Source organism: Crocodylus porosus, unplaced genomic scaffold (assembly GCF_001723895.1).
Source record: "Crocodylus porosus isolate Cpor-Errol unplaced genomic scaffold, CroPor_comp1, whole genome shotgun sequence".
In the NCBI taxonomy this organism is placed as follows: Eukaryota; Metazoa; Chordata; order Crocodylia; family Crocodylidae; genus Crocodylus; species Crocodylus porosus.
The window spans coordinates 7,355,208-7,374,950 of NW_017728947.1; the positions used below are offsets into that span (position 1 = coordinate 7,355,208).

The 19,743-nt window shown below is 41.1% G+C and overlaps 1 protein-coding gene across 9 annotated transcripts in view; it reads left to right on the forward strand.

The window, feature by feature from the left end:
• Positions 1-19,743, forward strand: part of PTPN5 (protein tyrosine phosphatase, non-receptor type 5) — a 138,571-nt gene that overhangs the window by 96,120 nt on the left and 22,708 nt on the right. For all 9 annotated transcript variants that reach the window (XM_019552226.1, XM_019552221.1, XM_019552220.1 and 6 more), the window contains 5 exons: positions 3,084-3,322; positions 7,190-7,379; positions 11,897-11,981; positions 17,746-17,825; positions 18,924-19,061. In XM_019552226.1, coding sequence (XP_019407771.1) covers positions 3,084-3,322; positions 7,190-7,379; positions 11,897-11,981; positions 17,746-17,825; positions 18,924-19,061 — 732 coding nt within the window. The remainder of the gene's footprint in view (positions 1-3,083; positions 3,323-7,189; positions 7,380-11,896; positions 11,982-17,745; positions 17,826-18,923; positions 19,062-19,743) is intronic.

Here is a 19,743-nt window from a genome sequence, read left to right on the forward strand (position 1 = left end):
TGTTGTCCCAGTACAATAAGAGACCAAAGGGAAGCAGCTTCTTAAGTGACCAATCTGACCTATGCTTTTGTTTCACTGGTCTCTAAGGACCATTGCAGGTACAATATCATTGTGCTAATGTGCTCCTGACATGCCTGCTCACAGTCCAGCATTTCCTCCTCCAGCCCACATTAACTTCATATACTCCCTGTTCTTTGTGGAGGCAGGATGGAGTTGGGGAAATTCACTCTGTACTTAGTATGCTGACTTGCTTGTACTAGAGGTGTTCCTCACAGGGAGGATACTCTACCTGTCCCACTACCCCTTTGTACCCACTAGACTGTAGAAAAATTGCTACAACCTAGGCTGTCTGGAAACAAGGCTGAGTCAGTCCCTCACTTTTCTTAGTGCTGGACCCTTGGGTGCCATTCAGATGACACCTTGAGGTTAAGCCCCCATGAACTGTATGTATGTGTGTTAAAGACAGACTGAAATCCAGACCCCAGCTCTACTGCAAAGACTGGAGGATCCCTAACCCTGTATTTGTTGCATAATCTTAACCCAATTTGTGATGCCGGGTGATAGAACACGGGTTCTTGGCCATTGATGTATAGCAGTGCTAGCATAGAGAGAGAGGCTTTTTGAGGGATGCGCTGGATCCTTCTTCACATAAGGGACAGCTTTTGGCTAGACATTTACCACTTCACCAAAAGTCAGCACATAGCCTCTTTAGCACTGACCACCTGGGCCAGGGACAGGAATTACACATTAACCGATAGAAGTGATTGGAAACCGGTTCAAACCTGTAACACAACAGGCGTTCAGCGCATATAAACCACTTTCAAATGGCCAAAACCAGTTTAAGATAAACCTGGATGGATGTAGTATCAGACTTCACTGATTTATGTTGAATCAGTTTATTGAATTCTGTCCCAGATCCTGGAGCTGCTAGTTTCAAAGCTGCCTATTTAATTAATCTATTATTTATTTATTTATCATTTCTTTAATTTAAAGGATAAATTAATTTCCCTGAGCCTCCTGGTGATTCTTAACTCACCCGTCACCTACAGCCTAGAGAAAACCTCCCTTGTTTCACAGACAAGTTCTATAATCCTTCAGATTTTCAACCTACTAAATCACTGGCAAGCACACCCAGTGTGGCCAGCCAGCACTCCAAAGGAGTCATAGTGTTTAAGTGGTGCAGGGGTGTTGTGCTCTGCCCTCTGTATAGGGGTGAATTATAATAATAATAGCTCCTCTGTACCTCACAAGAGGAGAACTACATTCCCTAGTGTGAAGAATTCAGACTTTACAGTAATGGGACTCATGTATGTACCAGAGCTAGAATTATGGAAATAATAATGGACTCAGATCTTTAATCTTCTGGCCAATCATCCCTCAAGCCCAATTTAAAAGAACGCTCTTAGTTCAAATTTGGCCCCAAATTGTTACGAAGCATAAAGCCAATAGTAAGTAACACACTTCCCTGGTTTTTGGTAATTACAATGTCGACAGATTTGTTTAAACAATACTGGTGGTCACCCCCCTAGTCCCCCCCCCACATTCTTGCAATGTCTTTTAATCAAGTATTGAAGTGTTCTGCTGGCTCCTGAGAACCCCGTGTTGAAGCTGAATGCAAACAGAAGCAACACCTTGCTTCATTCATTTTCATTGTTCAGGCTGAGAGAAATGCAAGAAGGATGACTGCTCGTAGGGAAAACAAAATGGCTTTTGAAATCTTCGTATTTTAGGTTTTGTATTAATGTAGGGAAATAGACTTGACTCTTGTATATTACATGGTTTTTAAATTTGACCATGTCCCCTTAAAATGATATTAAAAACACAACAAAGGCTTTATCCTGCAAGATGCTGAGTGATCCTGCTCATCTCAAAAGCGAGGTAAAGCTGCTTGGCATGTTGGAAGACACTCAAGAATTTCCCAAATGAGCTTGAGTGACATTTCTTCTTGTCTTATCCATACAGATAAACTCAGCCCCAAACCCTCAATCCTAATGCCTCAGACCTGTGGCAAGGTTCATATCTGGACTGAAACTTTTCAACTGAGGCTTGTTTCAGAGTGCAAACAGTCCATTATAATGTTTCTGTGCTGTACAGTGTGGCACAGTGTCTGTGCAACTCCATGTACTTGGCACCTAAATTCCATTGAAAGTCAGTGCACTGGGGGGAACTAACTGCCTGAGCCATAGACTTTATTTAGGAGCAGTGAGGTTACATTAACAAAATATGTGATTGGCAATTAATGCTTTTGCATTGGTGAATGTTGCTTGTAGGAATGAACTTGATGCAATTGTTACTAGTTGAAGTCTTGGGCCTGTGTTACAGAGAAGTTCACATTAAAAAATCCCTTCTGTCCTTAAAATCTGTGACTCAGTGTTTTTTTAGATTTGGGTCATTTTGACCCTTTAAGTTTTACCCTACGTGTTTATTTAATTTAACACAACGTTATTTCACATCATGTATTATACTTTATCTTCTGTAGACCAAAAGATTAAATGGGATTTATGGCTGACTGAAGACTGCACAAGTTTTCTGAAACTCTTAAAGGACGTCTTTTGTGTAAAATGGGGATTTCTTAAAATTTAAGTGTTGGTTGAGAGATGAATTTGGGATACAGCACTAGATCACCAAAGCTTTGCTATTTGGGAAACTGGCTTTTACCTGTATTAAACCTAACTGAATCCTACATGGATGGCCTCTGAATCAGGAAAAGGTCAGAAAATGTGGAATAACCCAGAGGATTTGATGTTGTTAGCAGTCTGTGAAAGCTGATTATTTAAACAAAAGGACAGCGATTTCACATTGGCTTTCGTGCAGTAGTCACAAGCATAGGATGCTTCCACTGTGTTCCCGAATGAAACCTGTTGGGCTCCGTGGAACCCCCTGTATCAGAAAGCAGTGTTACCATAGGTATGTGGTCCTGTAATGTATGCAGGAAAGTCACTCCTGTATGGGACTTCCTGTTCTTTTTAGCGCAGTTCCATTATACTGGAGTCTATGGGATTATTACCTGAAAGGTGGATACTTCAGAATGCACAGAAGTTCAAATAGTATACAGAATGTCTTAAAATGTCTATTTCCTCCAGATCTGGCATCTCCTGAAAGCCCAACGGGACCCTACCTTTCCACTACCAGAGGACAGGCGCCAGTCTGTGAGCCGCCAGCCTTCCTTCACATACTCAGAGTGGACAGAGGATAAAAATGAAGATGACTTTCTAGATCTGGATCCAGTACCAGAAACACCAGTCTTTGACTGTGTAATGGACATCAAAGCAGAGACAGATCCAACAACTCTAACAGTTAAATCTGTGGGGTTGCAAGAAAGGTAGGACAGTTTTGTTGGGAGGGGCAAAAAATTTAGGAGGACCAGTTTACCAGATGTACTGAGTTTTGAATTTCAAACTGGACCAGACTAGTAGTATAATGATATTATAGTGTTTCATTTTGTAATGCCAGTGCTGCACAGCCTACTAATTTAATTTTCTTTTTGTTTACAGACCTAGTCACAGCTGTAAGCTATATTAACTATTAACATACGTGTACTTACACATGCATGTCACTAGTTACATCTAAAAGACCCATTTGTGTTTGGTCAAGGTCTCATTACCTAAAATGGTAACTATAACATCTAATAGATTTTGCTATAAGGCTGTCTGTCATTGTTTCCAATTCAAATATTTCCCATATTTTACTGCTTAGTGCCACTAATGTTCATGGATTACTCCTTTTCCAGAAACTAACTATTATACATGTCTTGCCTTTTTGCAGTAATGGTGTTATCAGTGGGTTGCTCCCAAAGTCAAAATGTCCTTTGGCCTATAACCTGATAGAACAGCTATGGATTTAATTTAATATTCATTCCTTGTGCTACTTCTTACTTCTGACTGGCAGGTCTACTTCTTACAGGGATTTGCTCTGGTGAGGAAGGAGGGGGAGAGAGTTTTAAAATGAAAGGATGGAGGAAGGCCATTGGGTTGGCCTTTGTGGCCTTCTTTTTTTTTTTCCATCCATATTTCTGGCATTGTTTAGCAAGCAGAAGGGTCAGGGATGTACCTGAACTGTAGGATGTGTGCAGTGGAGTGAAAGAAGCTTTGAAGGTGTTACTGAGTGTTCAGCTGGCCTGAATTATGTCTGAGACATTCATGCTCAGGATTGTTTCACTGTGACATTCTGAAGACAGAGTGTGTGTAACAGAAAGAGGAATGAGGCTGCACTGAAATACACCAAGGTCAGCACATCTGATTACTACAGAGGAGGCTGAGATAAGGATCTTATCCAACTTCCTCTTCATCTCAGTGCAGTCACTGGCAGCCTGAGTCTTATCAGTTTCTTCACTGCCCATATCTCTTTCTCTTTCCACCTGTCTTTCTTTCTTTCAGTTGTCCCTGTCAAACAGATACAGTAGGATTTTGCGGATGGAAATCCTAGACAGGTGAGCTCTGCAAAAACTTTGTTTGAGAGCCAAGACGGTGATCTTAGGAATAAGATTATCAAAGGTTGTAGCTGTAGTAAACATTGTCCAGTTTTATTCCGGTATTATCAGGTTTTACCAGAGATGTTAGCTAATAGTTAATTCACCATCTGAAGCTTAACTCTGGATGTACACAAAATAAATTAGATAGTTTAAGTGTCTGCTACATGGTGAATTTTCAAAGCTAAATGATAGAAACACTTTTGAGTTTTTCTGTAGTTCAGAGTTCTGTGGCTTCATTTAGATTGGTTTAGAATGCTTTTAGGTCTTAACGTTGAATACATTTTTACATTCTTTGCCGTAAAACACCCTAAGTTGTCTATTCTGTTCTCTTGCTCTAAAATGTGAAGTAAGTGACCTGATCATGACCTGGTGCGCATATAATTCAGTGAACATTTTGTCATTGTTCTCAGCAGGAACAGTATGGTCATCTGTGCATGCCACCTTCCCTTGATTGCTTTCTACACTTACTCATAGAAAGATTTATTGCTGCTCTTTTGTCAGGTTACAGCTCACCAGTAAGAAATGTACAAACCAGTTTTGTTCATCAGAAGTAATTAACGTCAATATAGATTTTGCAGCAATAATAAGATTGTTAAGTCACTTGTTCTGGGAAAAGAGGAGGTAACTGCCTAAGAGTCCTTCTCCTACAAAAAGTGTGTGCATTTGGAAAATAAAACAATCCAGTAGTCCCAACATAAATGCGTGCTTGGAAAATCCTTGGAAAATGGAGTACTGTTTCACTCACAGCAAGCTTTAGGCAGTCTCAATTCTCATGTTATTGTGTTAAATTATCAGTCCACCCCTTCTCTTATCCATCCTTCCTCTTCACCAATTTCCACCACTCATTCACCTGAACCAGATGCCATTTATACCCGAGAAAGGCACTCCATTCATTCTATTACTTAAATAACATATAGAATAAAGAATAAAATAGATAATATACAATAATATCCATACTAATAGCATTTATATTTGTATCACTGCTATCACTCATTTCAAACATCACTCTTCTGTTTTTAAGATGGAGGAATTCTCTCATTTTCTTGTATGTGAAGGTAAAGATGACAGCCTTTACATATGTAGCCCCCATTATCTTGAAAGAACTGTAATTACTACAGCCACAACTAGAATGTAATCACTTTCGTGACAAAACACGCTCATCCTTATGTAGCTGCCAGGAACACTACACAGCACTTTAGGACAGAGAGTAAAAATGACTCTTTAAATGAAACAGTATGAGAGACTATAATTAGGTAAACTATAAGTTATCAGAACTGGAATTTGACCGGGATTTCAGTTAACATGCCAGAATTTTGTGGAAATTACCATTAAATATGCAGTGACAGTCTGTGTTTAGTACTTCAGCTTTTTGTCTCATCCAAGGTCTTTCCTCTATGGCTTGTGTTGGGGTACTCTCACTCAGAGATGGCTAGGTCAGATGACTTTTGGTGATCAGCAACACTATTACTTGGTCAGTAAACTGAGCTCCTCTTTCACCCTTGAATCATACATATACACACATGCATAAACATACAAATATATATATATATATTTACTTCCAGCAACTAAGGAACATGTCTCCACAGTAGCCTCAGACTGCCAGTTTGAGAAGGAGTCAAATACATCTGTCACAGGGCTATATATAGAGCATTACAATAGAGTCAGAGCAGTCAGCTTATCGTATTATATTTAAAAGCTTTTCTTTCAGTACAGATTCACTGAGGGCATTTGAGTTTAATCTTTGACTGTGTTTGTGAAACTTTCAGAAATTTGGCTGTATATCTGTATCTATTCAATCAGCAATATAGGATCAGTTCAGGAGACATTAAAACTTCTCTTTCATTACTACTAGTGCAAAGCAAATTCAAAGTATTTCGACATTTTCATTCTATTGCTTGAATAAACTATAGAGATTATAATAGTTGCTATACTAACATAATTGTTAATGGGATGGGGTTTACATCTGTTTCCCTTTATCCACTTCTGTTGTGGTAGAGGAAAACCTTTTCAAAAAGAGATGATCCACCCTAAGAGATTAGATTTCCATATCCTTACTCATGTTGAATGAACTAACTGTTTTTTCCCCCATTACATCACTTGGACTAATACTTAAAAACTGTTTGTCATACATAAGGAAGATGGGTCTGGCCTAATAAAAAAGAAAAACACATTTTCAAGTGTGGGTGGCTAATATTAAGTATCTCTCTCCATATTTAGGCATCCAGATAAGTGTGGTCTAAATTGCGGGAAGACTGCTGCACCTTCCCTGAAGCTGTCTGCTTAGTGCCTTTGAGAAGTGGGTTGCTTCTGTTTCAGTAGCTAAATCAGCAGAACGCTGCCTAACTATAGTCCCTCAAGTTTTGAAAATGTTCCTACGGGTGGCAGGAGATCTTGCCTACACTAACAAATATCCACAAGTCAAGAATGGCCATCGGCAGCCCAAATGCTGAACATTTGCCTACAATTGCCACCAAACTGTCTTTAGTACTGATTCAGCTATACTGATTCTTGATGCCTAATGTCAGAAACCAGTCAGCATTTTCTATGGTAGGCAGCCTCTAATAAAAGTTCAGAAACCCGCACTGAAACCATCAAAGCCACCCTTGCCTCAGTGAAAGTGTGTGAAGCCAAATAGAAAGTAATTGTGTTTTTAATGATTATAGGGTCTTCCACACTATCTGCAAACCTCATGTTTTCACATGCTGCCCTCTTTTGCAGGAGGGGGTCGAATGTCTCACTCACATTGGACATGTGCACTCCAGGCTGTTCTGAGCAAGGCTTTGGCTACATCATGTCCCCAAGAGAACAGTCAGCCCGAGAATATCTCCAAACAGCAACAAGCATCCTTACTGAAGAGGAGCTGCACAAGAAAGCACTAGATCCTTTCATACTCCAAGCAGAATTTTTTGTGAGTATTTGACTTCTCGGTTTCTGAGAAATGATGTCAATGGCATCTGAGAAATGGGACATTGCCTCCTTTCTGGGAGCCTCTCTAGGACCTTCAGTGAGTTCTTCTGGAAGACCAAATGAATTAACACTTCATTTTTCATAGTAAAGTGCTTTATTTAGCCTCCATGTTAAATATACATCGACATGCCTGTGTTTGAAAGCTTTTTGCTGTTTCTCTATTTGCAAGCTATATCACTAGTCCAGCTTTAGTTTCAGGTATCTTCTTTTTTTCCTCCTCAGGACGTTACTTTTTAACTGCAATTTTACAGTCTTTCATCCTCCCTTGAATTCAACCCAGAATGTCCATTGTACATGTTGGCAGAATGTTATCAGACTGATTGAAGAACAGGATTTTTGTGTCACAGAGACTTTGCATCCCCTTAGAAAGTGTTTGTGAGGGATTAGCTGCTCTTTTAGTTGATAGTGTGAGTCTAAAACTTTTCCCCTGATGTTCTTTCTATAACATTTTTCCTGACCTTATATATCAATTCTTAATTTTGGAGACAGGATTTCTAGTCCCACTTTTGGATTAAATATGGGTACACTGCTTACAGATCAAAGAAACAAGAAAAGGCCAACTACTTTTAACTGCACGGCAGCTTTTCAGTTTCTATGGGCTCCATGGCTGCTTCTTTCCCAACTGCTTAAATCCCCACAGTCTTGAACTTTGTCATTTTTGCCAGGACAGAGTATGTTCAGAGTAGTGCAATGGGTGTGTGAGAGTGGAGGATTGATTTAGAAGGCTCTTACGCCCACTTTGCATGGCTGCAAAGGTGTCAAGTAATCAGGTCCTTTTTCTGTTTCACCCACACCAAACTCCACGCCTCTTTTCATGCTGGGCTGCTGTAGAACACACAGCTGGGAACAAAATAAATTAATGCTAACCTAGTCAGCATTTTCCTAAGCACAGAGTCCCACCAGATCAGCAGGAAGGTGGCATGTTACGCATCTATCCCTTTAACCCACCCACTCCCTGACATCAGAGGACTTTTAGAGAAACCATGAAAAGAATGGACTGACCTTCCAGAGTTCCCCCATCCACTCCCCACTCTGCCAATAATTTGTAGGTTTTCTTCCCCTTCACAAACAGAAGCAAAGAAGAGTCTTTGAGCCCCAGTTTCCAGATACAACACCAAACTTCTGTAGTCCTTACTTATTTTTCATTTTGTTTTCATTCAGTCCCTAGTTCCCATTGAAGACAAGCTAATTAGAGATCTCAAGGTTTGGCTGTGGGGGAAGAAAAAGGATTCTTTCTTTTCTTTTCTTTTTTTGGTCATAATACAACTAATTCTTAGATACATTCTAAACAATGCTAGCTGATGATTCTGGCTGCAAGAAGAAATTCTGGTCAGTTTTGTTTCCAGTTTTAACTTGCATGTCTGTCAAAAAGAACCCCTAAATCGCTGGATTTTCTATAGGACCAAATGGGAGCTAATGTGTACAGGCTTTGTTTGCAAATGTTCCATTAAAGAAAAGCACAAAGATGTGGCCCTTCTGTCAAGCTTCACCCCATCCTTCCTCGAAATCACTGATTAAAAGGGATAGGGAAAACAAGAAAAAACAACACATGGCTGAATATAAAAATATTAGGTAAAGCAAAGATCAGAAAAACAGAGCATATGCGGAGCAGAATCCACCACAAAAATTATGGTCTCCATTCTGTCTAATTTTGTCTACTTCTTTAATTTTTTAGTGTTGTTGTTGTTAGCAAAGATAGGAGGTTAACAATCCTGAAGACTTGAACATTTTGTTTATATGCAGAAGAAGGAAAACAGGCAGAACTAGAATGAGCCTTGTCAGTGTATCTCCACCCTGTCCTGGAGGGACTGCATCTCAGAATTCCCCCTCAACCATAATATGCAGTCCTCAGCTCCCTCCTGAGGCTGTTTTGCTTCCAGCATGCTAATTATGCGTGCTATTGCCAGTAAGCATATAGCTCCCAACAAACCCTGAATTTCAAATCTGTCAAGCAAAAGGCTCCATCTCCCATTACCAGTCTCCTGGAGTCGCCCTTATGTGGAGGTTTCTGAACAGTAGCCATGTACAGGACCATTTTTAAAAAGCACTCTTATTTATGGGACAGCATTGAGGAAGGGTGACTCATAATCACCCAGTACATGCATAGCATGGCATTGTAGACTTCCATCCTCATCTGGCACCCACTGCCACTCCAAGCCTTGCAATTATTTATGTTTGCTGTGACTCAGCCCTTCAGCTGCCCCCTCCAGGATATGAAGGTCCTTAAATTCCCAAAGGAGACGAACAAACAATACTGGTTATCAATACCATGTCCTCTTTTCCTCCTGGGGTTTCTCTTCAGTTCTGCTCTTCTTTTCAGAAGAACAAAACCCAGGGCTTCTCCCTGGAGTCTCCAAGAAGCACTTTTTATTGTGTTGGTTAGGATTTAGTTTAACAGCTTTCTCCCTGATCCAAGAATGAAGTTCTAGGGCCAGATCTCCAAAGGGATTTAGGTGCCTAACCTCTCATTCTTTTCATTGGTTGTGTAGGCACCTAAATATCTCTGGATCTACCCTGGTCCCTCCTGGATTCCCTTATTGTAGAAAATGGAAATGTCGTAGGAAGAGTTAATTCCCTTCCTGAGGGATGAGGAAATGGCATCAACAAGAAGTTGTCAGCCATCTGCGTTAGCAGTTGCAATAAAGCCCTTTTGAGAACAAAAAGTCTCCCTGCCTTTTCCTTCAGCTATGAGAAAGTACACCCCTAAGTTGTAATTCAGAACCCCTTTTGCAGCACATTTTAACTTCACTGCAGGTGTGCCCAGTAATTCAGTTTGCTGATTTACCTCCAGATGCAGTCATGATGAATGACTAGAGTGCTTGCATTAACCCTTTTTTCCTGCTACAACAGACTAGTAACTTGGACTGCAAATCTGGGTAAGTGAGGAAGGAAGAATGACGGTGAGCTACTTGAACTATAGTAGTGTATGTCAGGGTGTGTACAGCACCCATTTTGCTAGTACTGCTTGCAAAAGAGGGAGATAGGGCTAGCCAGATAAGAAGGGAGTAAAAAGTGGGTTATTACTTGATTCCAGCACTCCATACTCACTGGCCAGTGCTTCTGAGTAGGGGTGTGCAAAGCGGGCCCTATTCAATTTGGATTTGGAGTCAGCCTGAATCAGGGACAGTGATTCAGTTTGTTGATTCGAGTGCAGGAGGCCCTCCATGTGCTCAGCAGTGGACTGGAAATACTTCCGGTCCACTTCCAGGTCTGCTGGGGAGCGTGCTGGGGGACCTTCCCGCGCCTCCTCCTGGTTCAGCAATCAGCTGCAGGGGGGCGCTGGGTGCCCTCCCCCAGACCGAGGAGGGACCATTTGCTGAGCTGGTGGGGGGGACGTGGGGACCCCCCCCCCCCATGCGCTCCCCAGCAGACCCAGAAGTGGACCAGAAGTGCTGGTCTGCTGCTGAGAGTTCTGGAGACCCCCCACACTCCATCCGCCCCAGCATCGCAGCAGTCACAAGCCACCTGGTACTTTAAGGTATATAGAAAAAAACATTTAAACCTGTGTCTATGTCCAAACCTCTGAATCTTTCTGATCAATTTGGAGGGTTCCGATTCAGTTCGAAGGATTAAAGGGTCCTCTGATCTGATTCAGATTCAGAGATTTGGCCACCAAATCGGGCCGAATCTCTGCCAAATTGAATCAGGGACCAAAGCTTCACACAGCCCTACCTCTGAGCTCTTAAGAAAAATGTTATAATTTGTTACTGATACACTTCAATAAGAAATTATTACTTTCCACCCTTACTAAGTAGAAGAAACAGTAAGGGCTGTGCTTCAGAGCAGCATACCCAAAGGCACAGGTACAATTACGCTATCTTAACAGCTGCCAGGGAGGACTTGCCACTCATGAACAATGCGTTAGTAGATCTGGTATAATTGTCCTGCCTGTCTGCTCTTATTCTGCAGTAAGTGAAAGCAAACCTCAGTAATTTTACCTCTGAATGAAACAAGAAGTGAATTATTGTGATCTAACTTCACATATTACAGGATAGGAGTAGACAAACCCAATATTTAGTGTGGTGCAGCTGAATCCATCATCAGTCTCCATCTTCACCTTTTAAAATACTGTATTGATTTCATCTGTTCATGTCCTGAGATATAGTGCTTCTGGGGCTGCTCGTGTGGCATGAAGTTAAGTATTGTTCCTTGCTCAGGTCTGTTTCTAATGTCCCAATCCAGTCCTAATAATATTAAGCACTAACATAATGCCGTAGTATGCATTACTCAATGAATTAGTCATCAGGAGCATTTTCGTATTCATAATTTGAGAAATGAAAGCCATGGACACAAAAAGGAAACCATCAATCATGTTGTGGAGGTAAATTGCTAGAAGTACTGTGCCATATGTCTCAGCTGACTTCATTACTGCTTCGCCTTCATAGTCAAGATGTAATAGTTTGGGTTTTTTTCCTCTTGTGAATCTATTAATGCAGTCTACTGTGCATCTTCCAATAGGAAATCCCAATGAACTTTATTGATCCAAAGGAATATGATATTCCAGGCTTAGTGAGGAAGAATCGCTACAAAACAATTCTTCCAAGTAAGTTCCAAAACTATTTTATAATTCTGCAAATTAATGATGCAGTATTCATCAAAGTTTCAGTATTATTTTCTTTCATTTTTTAGAATACCTTTTATAAAAACTTTCCTTTTCAGGATATTTTTACCATGCTTTGACAATTATTACCAAAGGTCACATTTACAAAACACATAAATCACTTTTAAGGTTGTTTTTTTTAAATATAATGAGTTAGCCACATAGGGTGCCTATAGCCTGTGTCTCCCGTATTCAGTGTCTCTGTACTTCAAAATGGTGGTGGAGGGTGTTTTAACTAAGGCTTATCAACCAAGCTTTAGTTAAAGCCAGAATTTAGAAGTGCAGGACACTGTATACATGACATACTGTGGGTGCTTTAATTAGAGAGGCTCCTGAAAGCTTCATTCACTTTGAGAAGCTACAATAAATTATTTTCTTTACATTGGTGGCATTTTATCTGTAGCCAAAATTCAAGATTTTAAGAAATGTATTGTTTAGGATTAACTTTAGAACCATCACCATTGTCTGTTGTGTCATATTTAAAGAAGCTTTGGAAATGGATACAATGATCTGAACTTGCACATTTTTCACAGATCCCTCTCATTCACTTTTAGCTCGTGTTGAATAGATCACCAATCACCACTGTGACCTTTTCAGGGCAGCGCAGGTGGTTCAGAGTGCTAGTTCAGCTCCGGCAAAGGTTAAGAAGATATATGCTTATCCATACAAATCAGATTATTCCACATGACTGGAAATCATGGAAGAATGGGCTTTATATCAAATTCCAGCTCTCAGAATTCCAGAAATCTCATGCAGATTGGCCTTTTGAGTAATATTTGGACATTTCCAGCTGGGACCAAACATTTCAGAACCTCTCTGTGAAGATATGTGGATGGTTTGAGTGATTCATGATTCAGTCATTAACTCACTATATAGATGGAGCTAGGTAGATTTTCAAACACGAGTTAAGATGTTCAGTGCCTCCACTTTGGAGACCCAGATTGAAATACTTTAAAGTAGCCTGATTTTTGGAGTGGCTTTTAGCATTTTTGGGGGGAGGGCATAAGGAATGGCATGAGCCACCTTTGTAATCAAGTCCCTGTTGATTTGTCCCCTTATATTCTACTTAATTCCTCCTTAGGTCACTCTCCAGGTATTTTGTTATCATAGTATCATAGTAGGTGGGGTTGGAAGGGACCTAAACAGATCATCAAGTCTGACCCCCTGCCTTGGACAGGAACGGGTGCTGGGATCACATGACTCCAGTCAGGTGTCTATCCCACCTCCTCTTAAAGACCCCCAAGGTAGGAGCCACCCTAACCATAAAGTAATTCCTCCGGATATCTAGCCTGAACCTCCTCTCTATCAACCTGTGGCTGTTATTCCTAGTTACCCTGGGTGGTGCCCGGAGGAACAGGGCATCTCCTATTCCCTGCTGATCCCCCCAGGTGAATTTGTAGATGGCCACCAGATCCCCTCAGCCTTCTCTTGTGGAGGCTGAACAGGTTTAGGCCCTCTAGTTTCTCCTCATATAGCCTGCCTTGCTGCCCCCGATCATGCAAGTGGCCCTCTGGACCCTCTCTTCATCTCTCTTGAAGTGTAGCACCCAAAACTGGACGCAGTACTCCAACTGCAGCCTGGCCAATGCTGCATAGAGGGGAAGGATCACCTTCCTGGACCTGCTTGTGATGCATCTGTGGATGCAGACAAGGTGCGGTTAGCCTTACTGACAGCTTCCTCGCATTGGCAGCTCATGTTCAACCTGGAGTTGACAATGACTCCAAGATCCCTTTCTGCCTCTGTGCTGACAAGAAGGGAGTTCCCCAGCCTGTAGGTATGCTGCTGGTTCCTTCTCCCTAGATGTAGCACCCTGCACTTGTCCGCCTCTAATTCCATCCTGTTCTCATCTGCCCACCCCTGCAACCTGTCCAGATCTAACTGGATTCTGTCTGTCCCTTCTGGCGTGCCCACCTCACCCTACATCTTGGTGTCATCAGTGAACTTGGACAACGTGCTTTCCACCCCTTGTCCAAGTCATTGATAAAGATGTTGAACAGTGCAGGCCCACGGACCAAGCCCTGGGGAACCCCACTGCTCACATCTTTCCAGGTCAAAAACGACCTGTCCACCACCACTCTCTATGTGACCGTCCAGCCAATTAGTCACCCATCAGACTGTAGGCATCAATGCTGCAGTCACCTAGTTTTCTTATGAGAATGGCGTGAGAGACAGTGTCAAAGGCCTTCTTAAAGTCCAGGAAGACAGCATCCACCCCCACGCTTTTGTCCAAGGACTTTGTTACCTGATCATAAAAGGAAATAAGGTTAGTCTGACAGGATTTTCCCTTAATGAATCCATGTTGGTTCCCCCTGAGCATGATCTCCCCTTCTGGTCCCTCGCAGATGTGCTCCTTGATAATTTTCTCAAAGATCTTCCCCAAGACTGAGGTAAGATATGAACTCAGGCTCAGTTTTCCAAAATCTGCTAACAGTCATTCTTATTTCTGAGCTTTGTCTCGATTAAGAAAAATGGTTCCCAATTCTTGACTGGATCTGAAAATTAACAATTACTTGAGTCAAAATTGTTTGCAAAGGGTATTTAGCTTCTGATTTCAGAATGAGCTGTACCTATCGAAGTTAACATCCCTATGTCACTGGCCTGATAAGGATGACTAGAGCCTAGTATGTAAAAGGATCCACCACTATCACCTCTACTGTAATTCTTTAAATATTGTTCTGTGTCCCTAAAATTGGAAGACACCCAATGTTAGTTTAGGAATGAAAAATGGTATAGGCACTGAGGAGACCTAAGAGCAGAGCTCTTCACTCCCTTCTTGTCACAAAAGTGAGTTATTTGACTGTCCACAGCACCAAAGAGAAGAAAGTGTTGGGAACATAATGTTGCAGGCTTAAGTGGTGAGGGACTGGGCTCAGGTCTACTGATTCCACTCGCTGCTTAATTTCCAGACTAATCAAACACAACTTTTGCTGCCTTATGGCACCCCCCAAGGCCCCTCTAAGTTCTGGCCTGCACCAAGGAGTAATGGAAGGAAGTGCTGACCATGCTACCATGCACAATGGCAATCAAATATGACATTCAGTTTATACCAGGAAGCAGCAGGCTTTTGATAATGAAAGCAACAATGAAAGCAAACCATGTTGCCCTATTTTTTTGAATACCTACAATTTTCTAACCAGCTGTATTCTCCAGAAGTTTTTGAGGCAGTTATCACTGAAAGGTAAGCAGGCACTTAACATAATGATCAGTTACTTCCAACCCTAGAGTTAATTGTACTCAGTGACAGACATGCTAATAAGGTCTAATTCAGCTAATATATATTTATTTTGTAGTAATTTCTTTTGCAGATTCCCAGTTTTGTTAGTGGTGATGGTAGAGATGGTTTTGAGGGGTCTTTGTTGGTGGAGGGGGAGGGGTGTTTTATGTTTGAAGAAGTTCCAAATTAATCTGATTAATTCAGATGTTTCACAAGCTGTTGAGTTTGCAAGTTGCACAGACAGTCTGAACCTTCTTCCTTATGGAAGGGTCCTATGAAATTTCACAGAAAAATATAACTTCATAGAGTAGTTATAACATTAGCTTTTTTGTGGTACTTGACTAACAGAAGCACTGTTAATCTAGGCCTGGTCTACACACTGGTTTTGCTGTGATACAGCTGTTTCAGTTAGGGGCCCTTTTTACATTTTTACAAAAATAGTTGTACTGGTACAATTGTCATGTGCATGGCAGAGGTGCTTATATTAACATAGCTTTTTACCAAAGGAATGAACTCTACCAATATAATAATTGGTACAATACAATATACCAATGTATCTACCCTAATAGAATAATATAGCTTTAACTATACCTGAGTTTATAAAGCAGTGTAACATGTATGTCTACCTAAGGCCTTAATTTATAACCAAAATATAAGGTTAGAGGTAAAGTTTATAAAACTTAAAAAGTCCTGCCTCAATTCTATCCAGTCCTTCCTCAGGAAAAAGCCCCACTGAAGTCACTGTTTACGAGGGCTCCTATGTAGTACGATGATAGAAATAAACAAATCTAACGGTATTAAAATAGTTTGCTAAAATAATCATTTAATGAATATAGTCATTAAATTAGCATAAATAAAAACAAATGACTGTAACTTCTCATGAGGTTCAATAAGGAGAAGTGCAAAATCCCGCACTTGAGACAGAACAATCCCATGCACCAGTACAGGCTGGGGACTGACTGGCTAAGCAGCGACTCTGCAGAAAAGGACCTGGGGGTTAGAATGGACAATAAGATGGATATGAGCCAACAGTGTGCCCTTGTTGCCAAGACAGCTAACAACACTAGGCTGAATAAGTAGGAGCATTGCCAGCAGATTGAAGGAAGTGATTCTTCCCTGTATTCAGCAATGGTGAAGCCACATCTGGAGTACTATGTCCAGTTTTGGGCCCCACACTACAGAAAGGATATGGACAGATTGGAGAGAATCCAGTGGAGTGCAACGAAAATGGTTTGGGGGCTGGGGCACATGAGTTAGGGATAGCGGCTGAGGGAACTAGGCTTGTTTAGTCTGGAGAAGAGAAGACTGAGAGGGGATTTAATAGAAGTCTTCAACTACCTGAAGGGGGTTCCAAAGAAGATGGAACTAGATTGTTCAAGTTGCAGCAAGGGAAGTTTAGGTTAGATATTTAGAAAAAGCTTTCTTACTAGGAGGGTAGTAAAACACTAGAAGAGATTACCCAGAGAAGTTGTGGACTCTATCCTTGGAGATCTTTAAGACCTGGCTAGACAAAGCCTTGCCTGGGATGATCTAATTTAGGATGGTCCTGTTTGATTACGGGGTTGGACTATATAGCCTCCTGAAGACCCTTTGAACCCTGATTTTCTATGATTCACTAAGCTGGAAAAAAAGAAGTTTAGGTTAGATATTAAGAAAACCTTTCTCATGAAGAGGGTAGTAAAGTACTGGAAGAGGCTACCCAGACAGTGTATAGAATCTCCATCTTTAGAGGTTTTTTAAAACCCAGATAGAAAAAGCCCTGTCAGGATGATATAGTTGCACATGGTCCTGCTTTGAGCAAGGGGAGGGACTAGATGACCTGAAGTCCCTTCCAACCCTAATTTTCTATGGGCACCTATATACATGCACCATGGCTGCTCCAACAGCATGTTGAAGCAGACTCAATTAATCAAGTCTTTTGGAGTATGGTAATTACCATGCTCCAGCAGATTCCAGCATCATGTGTCTCAGTGTCCCCACACTGAAAAATGGTGGTGGGGGCACTTTAACTAAAACTCATTCGATGAGCTTTAGTTAAAGTGCCCCCACTGCCATTTCTTAGCACAGTGACGCTGATACACATGGTGCAATTTGAAAAGGGAACTGCTTGTGAAAAATGTCAGTGATTCCTAAGGTATTCTCAGTATTTTTTTATATTATTATTATTTAGATTGCAGTTATTAGATTGCAGTAACTAATGCCTTATTGGAACTGGGGAAACAATTATGCTCTACCATGGTAATTTTTGGAATCTTCAAGTCATATTATCTCTGTCAGGGGCAATTATGAAGGTTCAGAGGCTGATTGAAGAGCCAAACCTTTTCTTTCCATCAGTGGCAGTATGGCTTCCCAATATCCACCTTTGAATATCACTGATATTTGCTGTACCTACAAATGAATGTGTTTGGGTGACTAGCTGTATTACTCAAGACTCAAAAATATTCTTAGGTCATCTTGACTAATAATTATTAACCAATTCCTTATACTTTTCAGATCCTCACAGCAGAGTGTGCCTTACCTCAACCGATCAAGATGATCCTCTTAGCTCTTACATCAATGCTAACTACATCAGGGTAAGAATTCAGCAACTCGCTATGTCAGTATAATATTGTTAGCCACTACTAGCATAAGAACATTCACAATATCTCTTGTTCTTTAAAACCTGTTTTGGGTTTGATGGCTTTTTCTCTCTCTTTTTGTTTTTTTTAATATTACTAACAGGATCTCAGGACCCATCTACATGTGCGTTAATGCACATTTAGTTAATGTGTTAAATCTAGTACCTCCAGGCATGTTTACATGTGCTTGGGGGGTGGGGGTTGCTTTAATTAAAACTTCGCTGCATCTCCTGTATCAGTGTTCCCACACATAAAAATGGCAGTGGGGGTCACTTGAACTAAAGCTTGACATTTTTAAGTGCAGGGATGCTGATACACAAGATGCAGAAGGCTGCTGCAGTGTGGCAATTGCTACACTCCTGCAGACTCGATTAATTGAGTCTGCTCCAATGCGCTGGAATTCCAGTGCATTGAAACAGCCTCCGCACTCGTGTATAGGTGCCCTTCTTTGTGAGGTCTTAGGAAAATTCTCATGCACTTGTCTTAATGCACATTAACTAAATAGCATGACTTTTTAGTAACATTTTAATGCACATTAAAATAGGCTAATGAACATTAAGGCACACATGTAGACGTGCCCTCAGAGCACAGTTGTAAAGGTTCAGACCAAACAGAAATATGGTTCCTCCATTTTTTTTAAATTTACATGGAGTTCTCTGTTGCACTGGCCTGAACCAAGCAGAACTCTTACCGGCTAGAGAGAGGAGGTGAATTGGCATTATGCCAGAATAATGCCTTCAGGACTTCATCTCAGGTCACTAAAAGACTATCATAGCGTGAGTTGTTTCCATTACTATAGTAATGCCAGCAGCTTGTACATCCTGAAATCAAACCTTTTGGCTTGCATGCATGTGTGCGTGCGTGCGTGCGTGCATGTGTGTGTGTGTGTGTGTGTAAAAGAATGAGAGGAGAACCAGCACAGTAATTTGTGGAACGATAAATACACAAGTAATAATCCCATTGTAGCCAATGGTAGCTGTCCTTGGGAAAAGACTGGATTGTTAAGGCCTTGGCACACATAATGATACTGGTTTATTGTTGCTTTGTTGGCAGGGCTACGGAGGAGAGGAAAAAGTATATATTGCCACTCAGGGACCCATAGTTAATACTGTCAGTGATTTCTGGAGAATGGTGTGGCAAGAGTGTTCTCCTATCATTGTCATGATTACCAATATAGAAGAGATGAACGAGGTAATGAACTTACATGTGAACTGAGTCTCTATCCTACATGGCAGCCTCCATTTCCAGCACTAATGCCAGGTCCCTGGAAACAACTTAGTAAAAGTTGACTGAGTAGCCAAAGCTACAATGCCCTGTGATTGCTCTTTGAAGTCGCTTCTTAAGTTTTCAAAAAACAGGATGCTACCAGATTCAAGCCCTATTGATTTTCTCTATTTAAATATCTGTATTTCATTATTTCTCCTGTATCCTTCCCTCCAGGAAGCTGGGTCTGAATCATCAGACATCCTGGTTATTGAGAGGCAGCAACTAAAAGTGATTTAGATAAGAAGGACTGTCCCTGTTGTTTGATGCCTTTAGGAAGTGCTCCTAGAAAACAAGAATCAATTAAGAAGTATCAAACTTTTTTTCCTAAAAAACAGGAATCAATTAAGATGTATCAAACTTTTTTCTTTAATCACCATCTGCTAGAATTGGATCTGATTAGAATTAGGGCTGTCAAACAATTAAAAAATCTGATTGCGATTAGTTGCTGGCGTGATTAAAGAATTAGTCGCAATTAATCGTGATTTTAATCACACAACTAAAAAATTAAAATTATGCAGGTACTTTGCATGGTTGGGGGAGGGGGGTGTGTGTAGGGGGGGGAGTTTGGAGCCCAGAGAGGGGGGTCCCCGCATGCCCTGGCAGGATG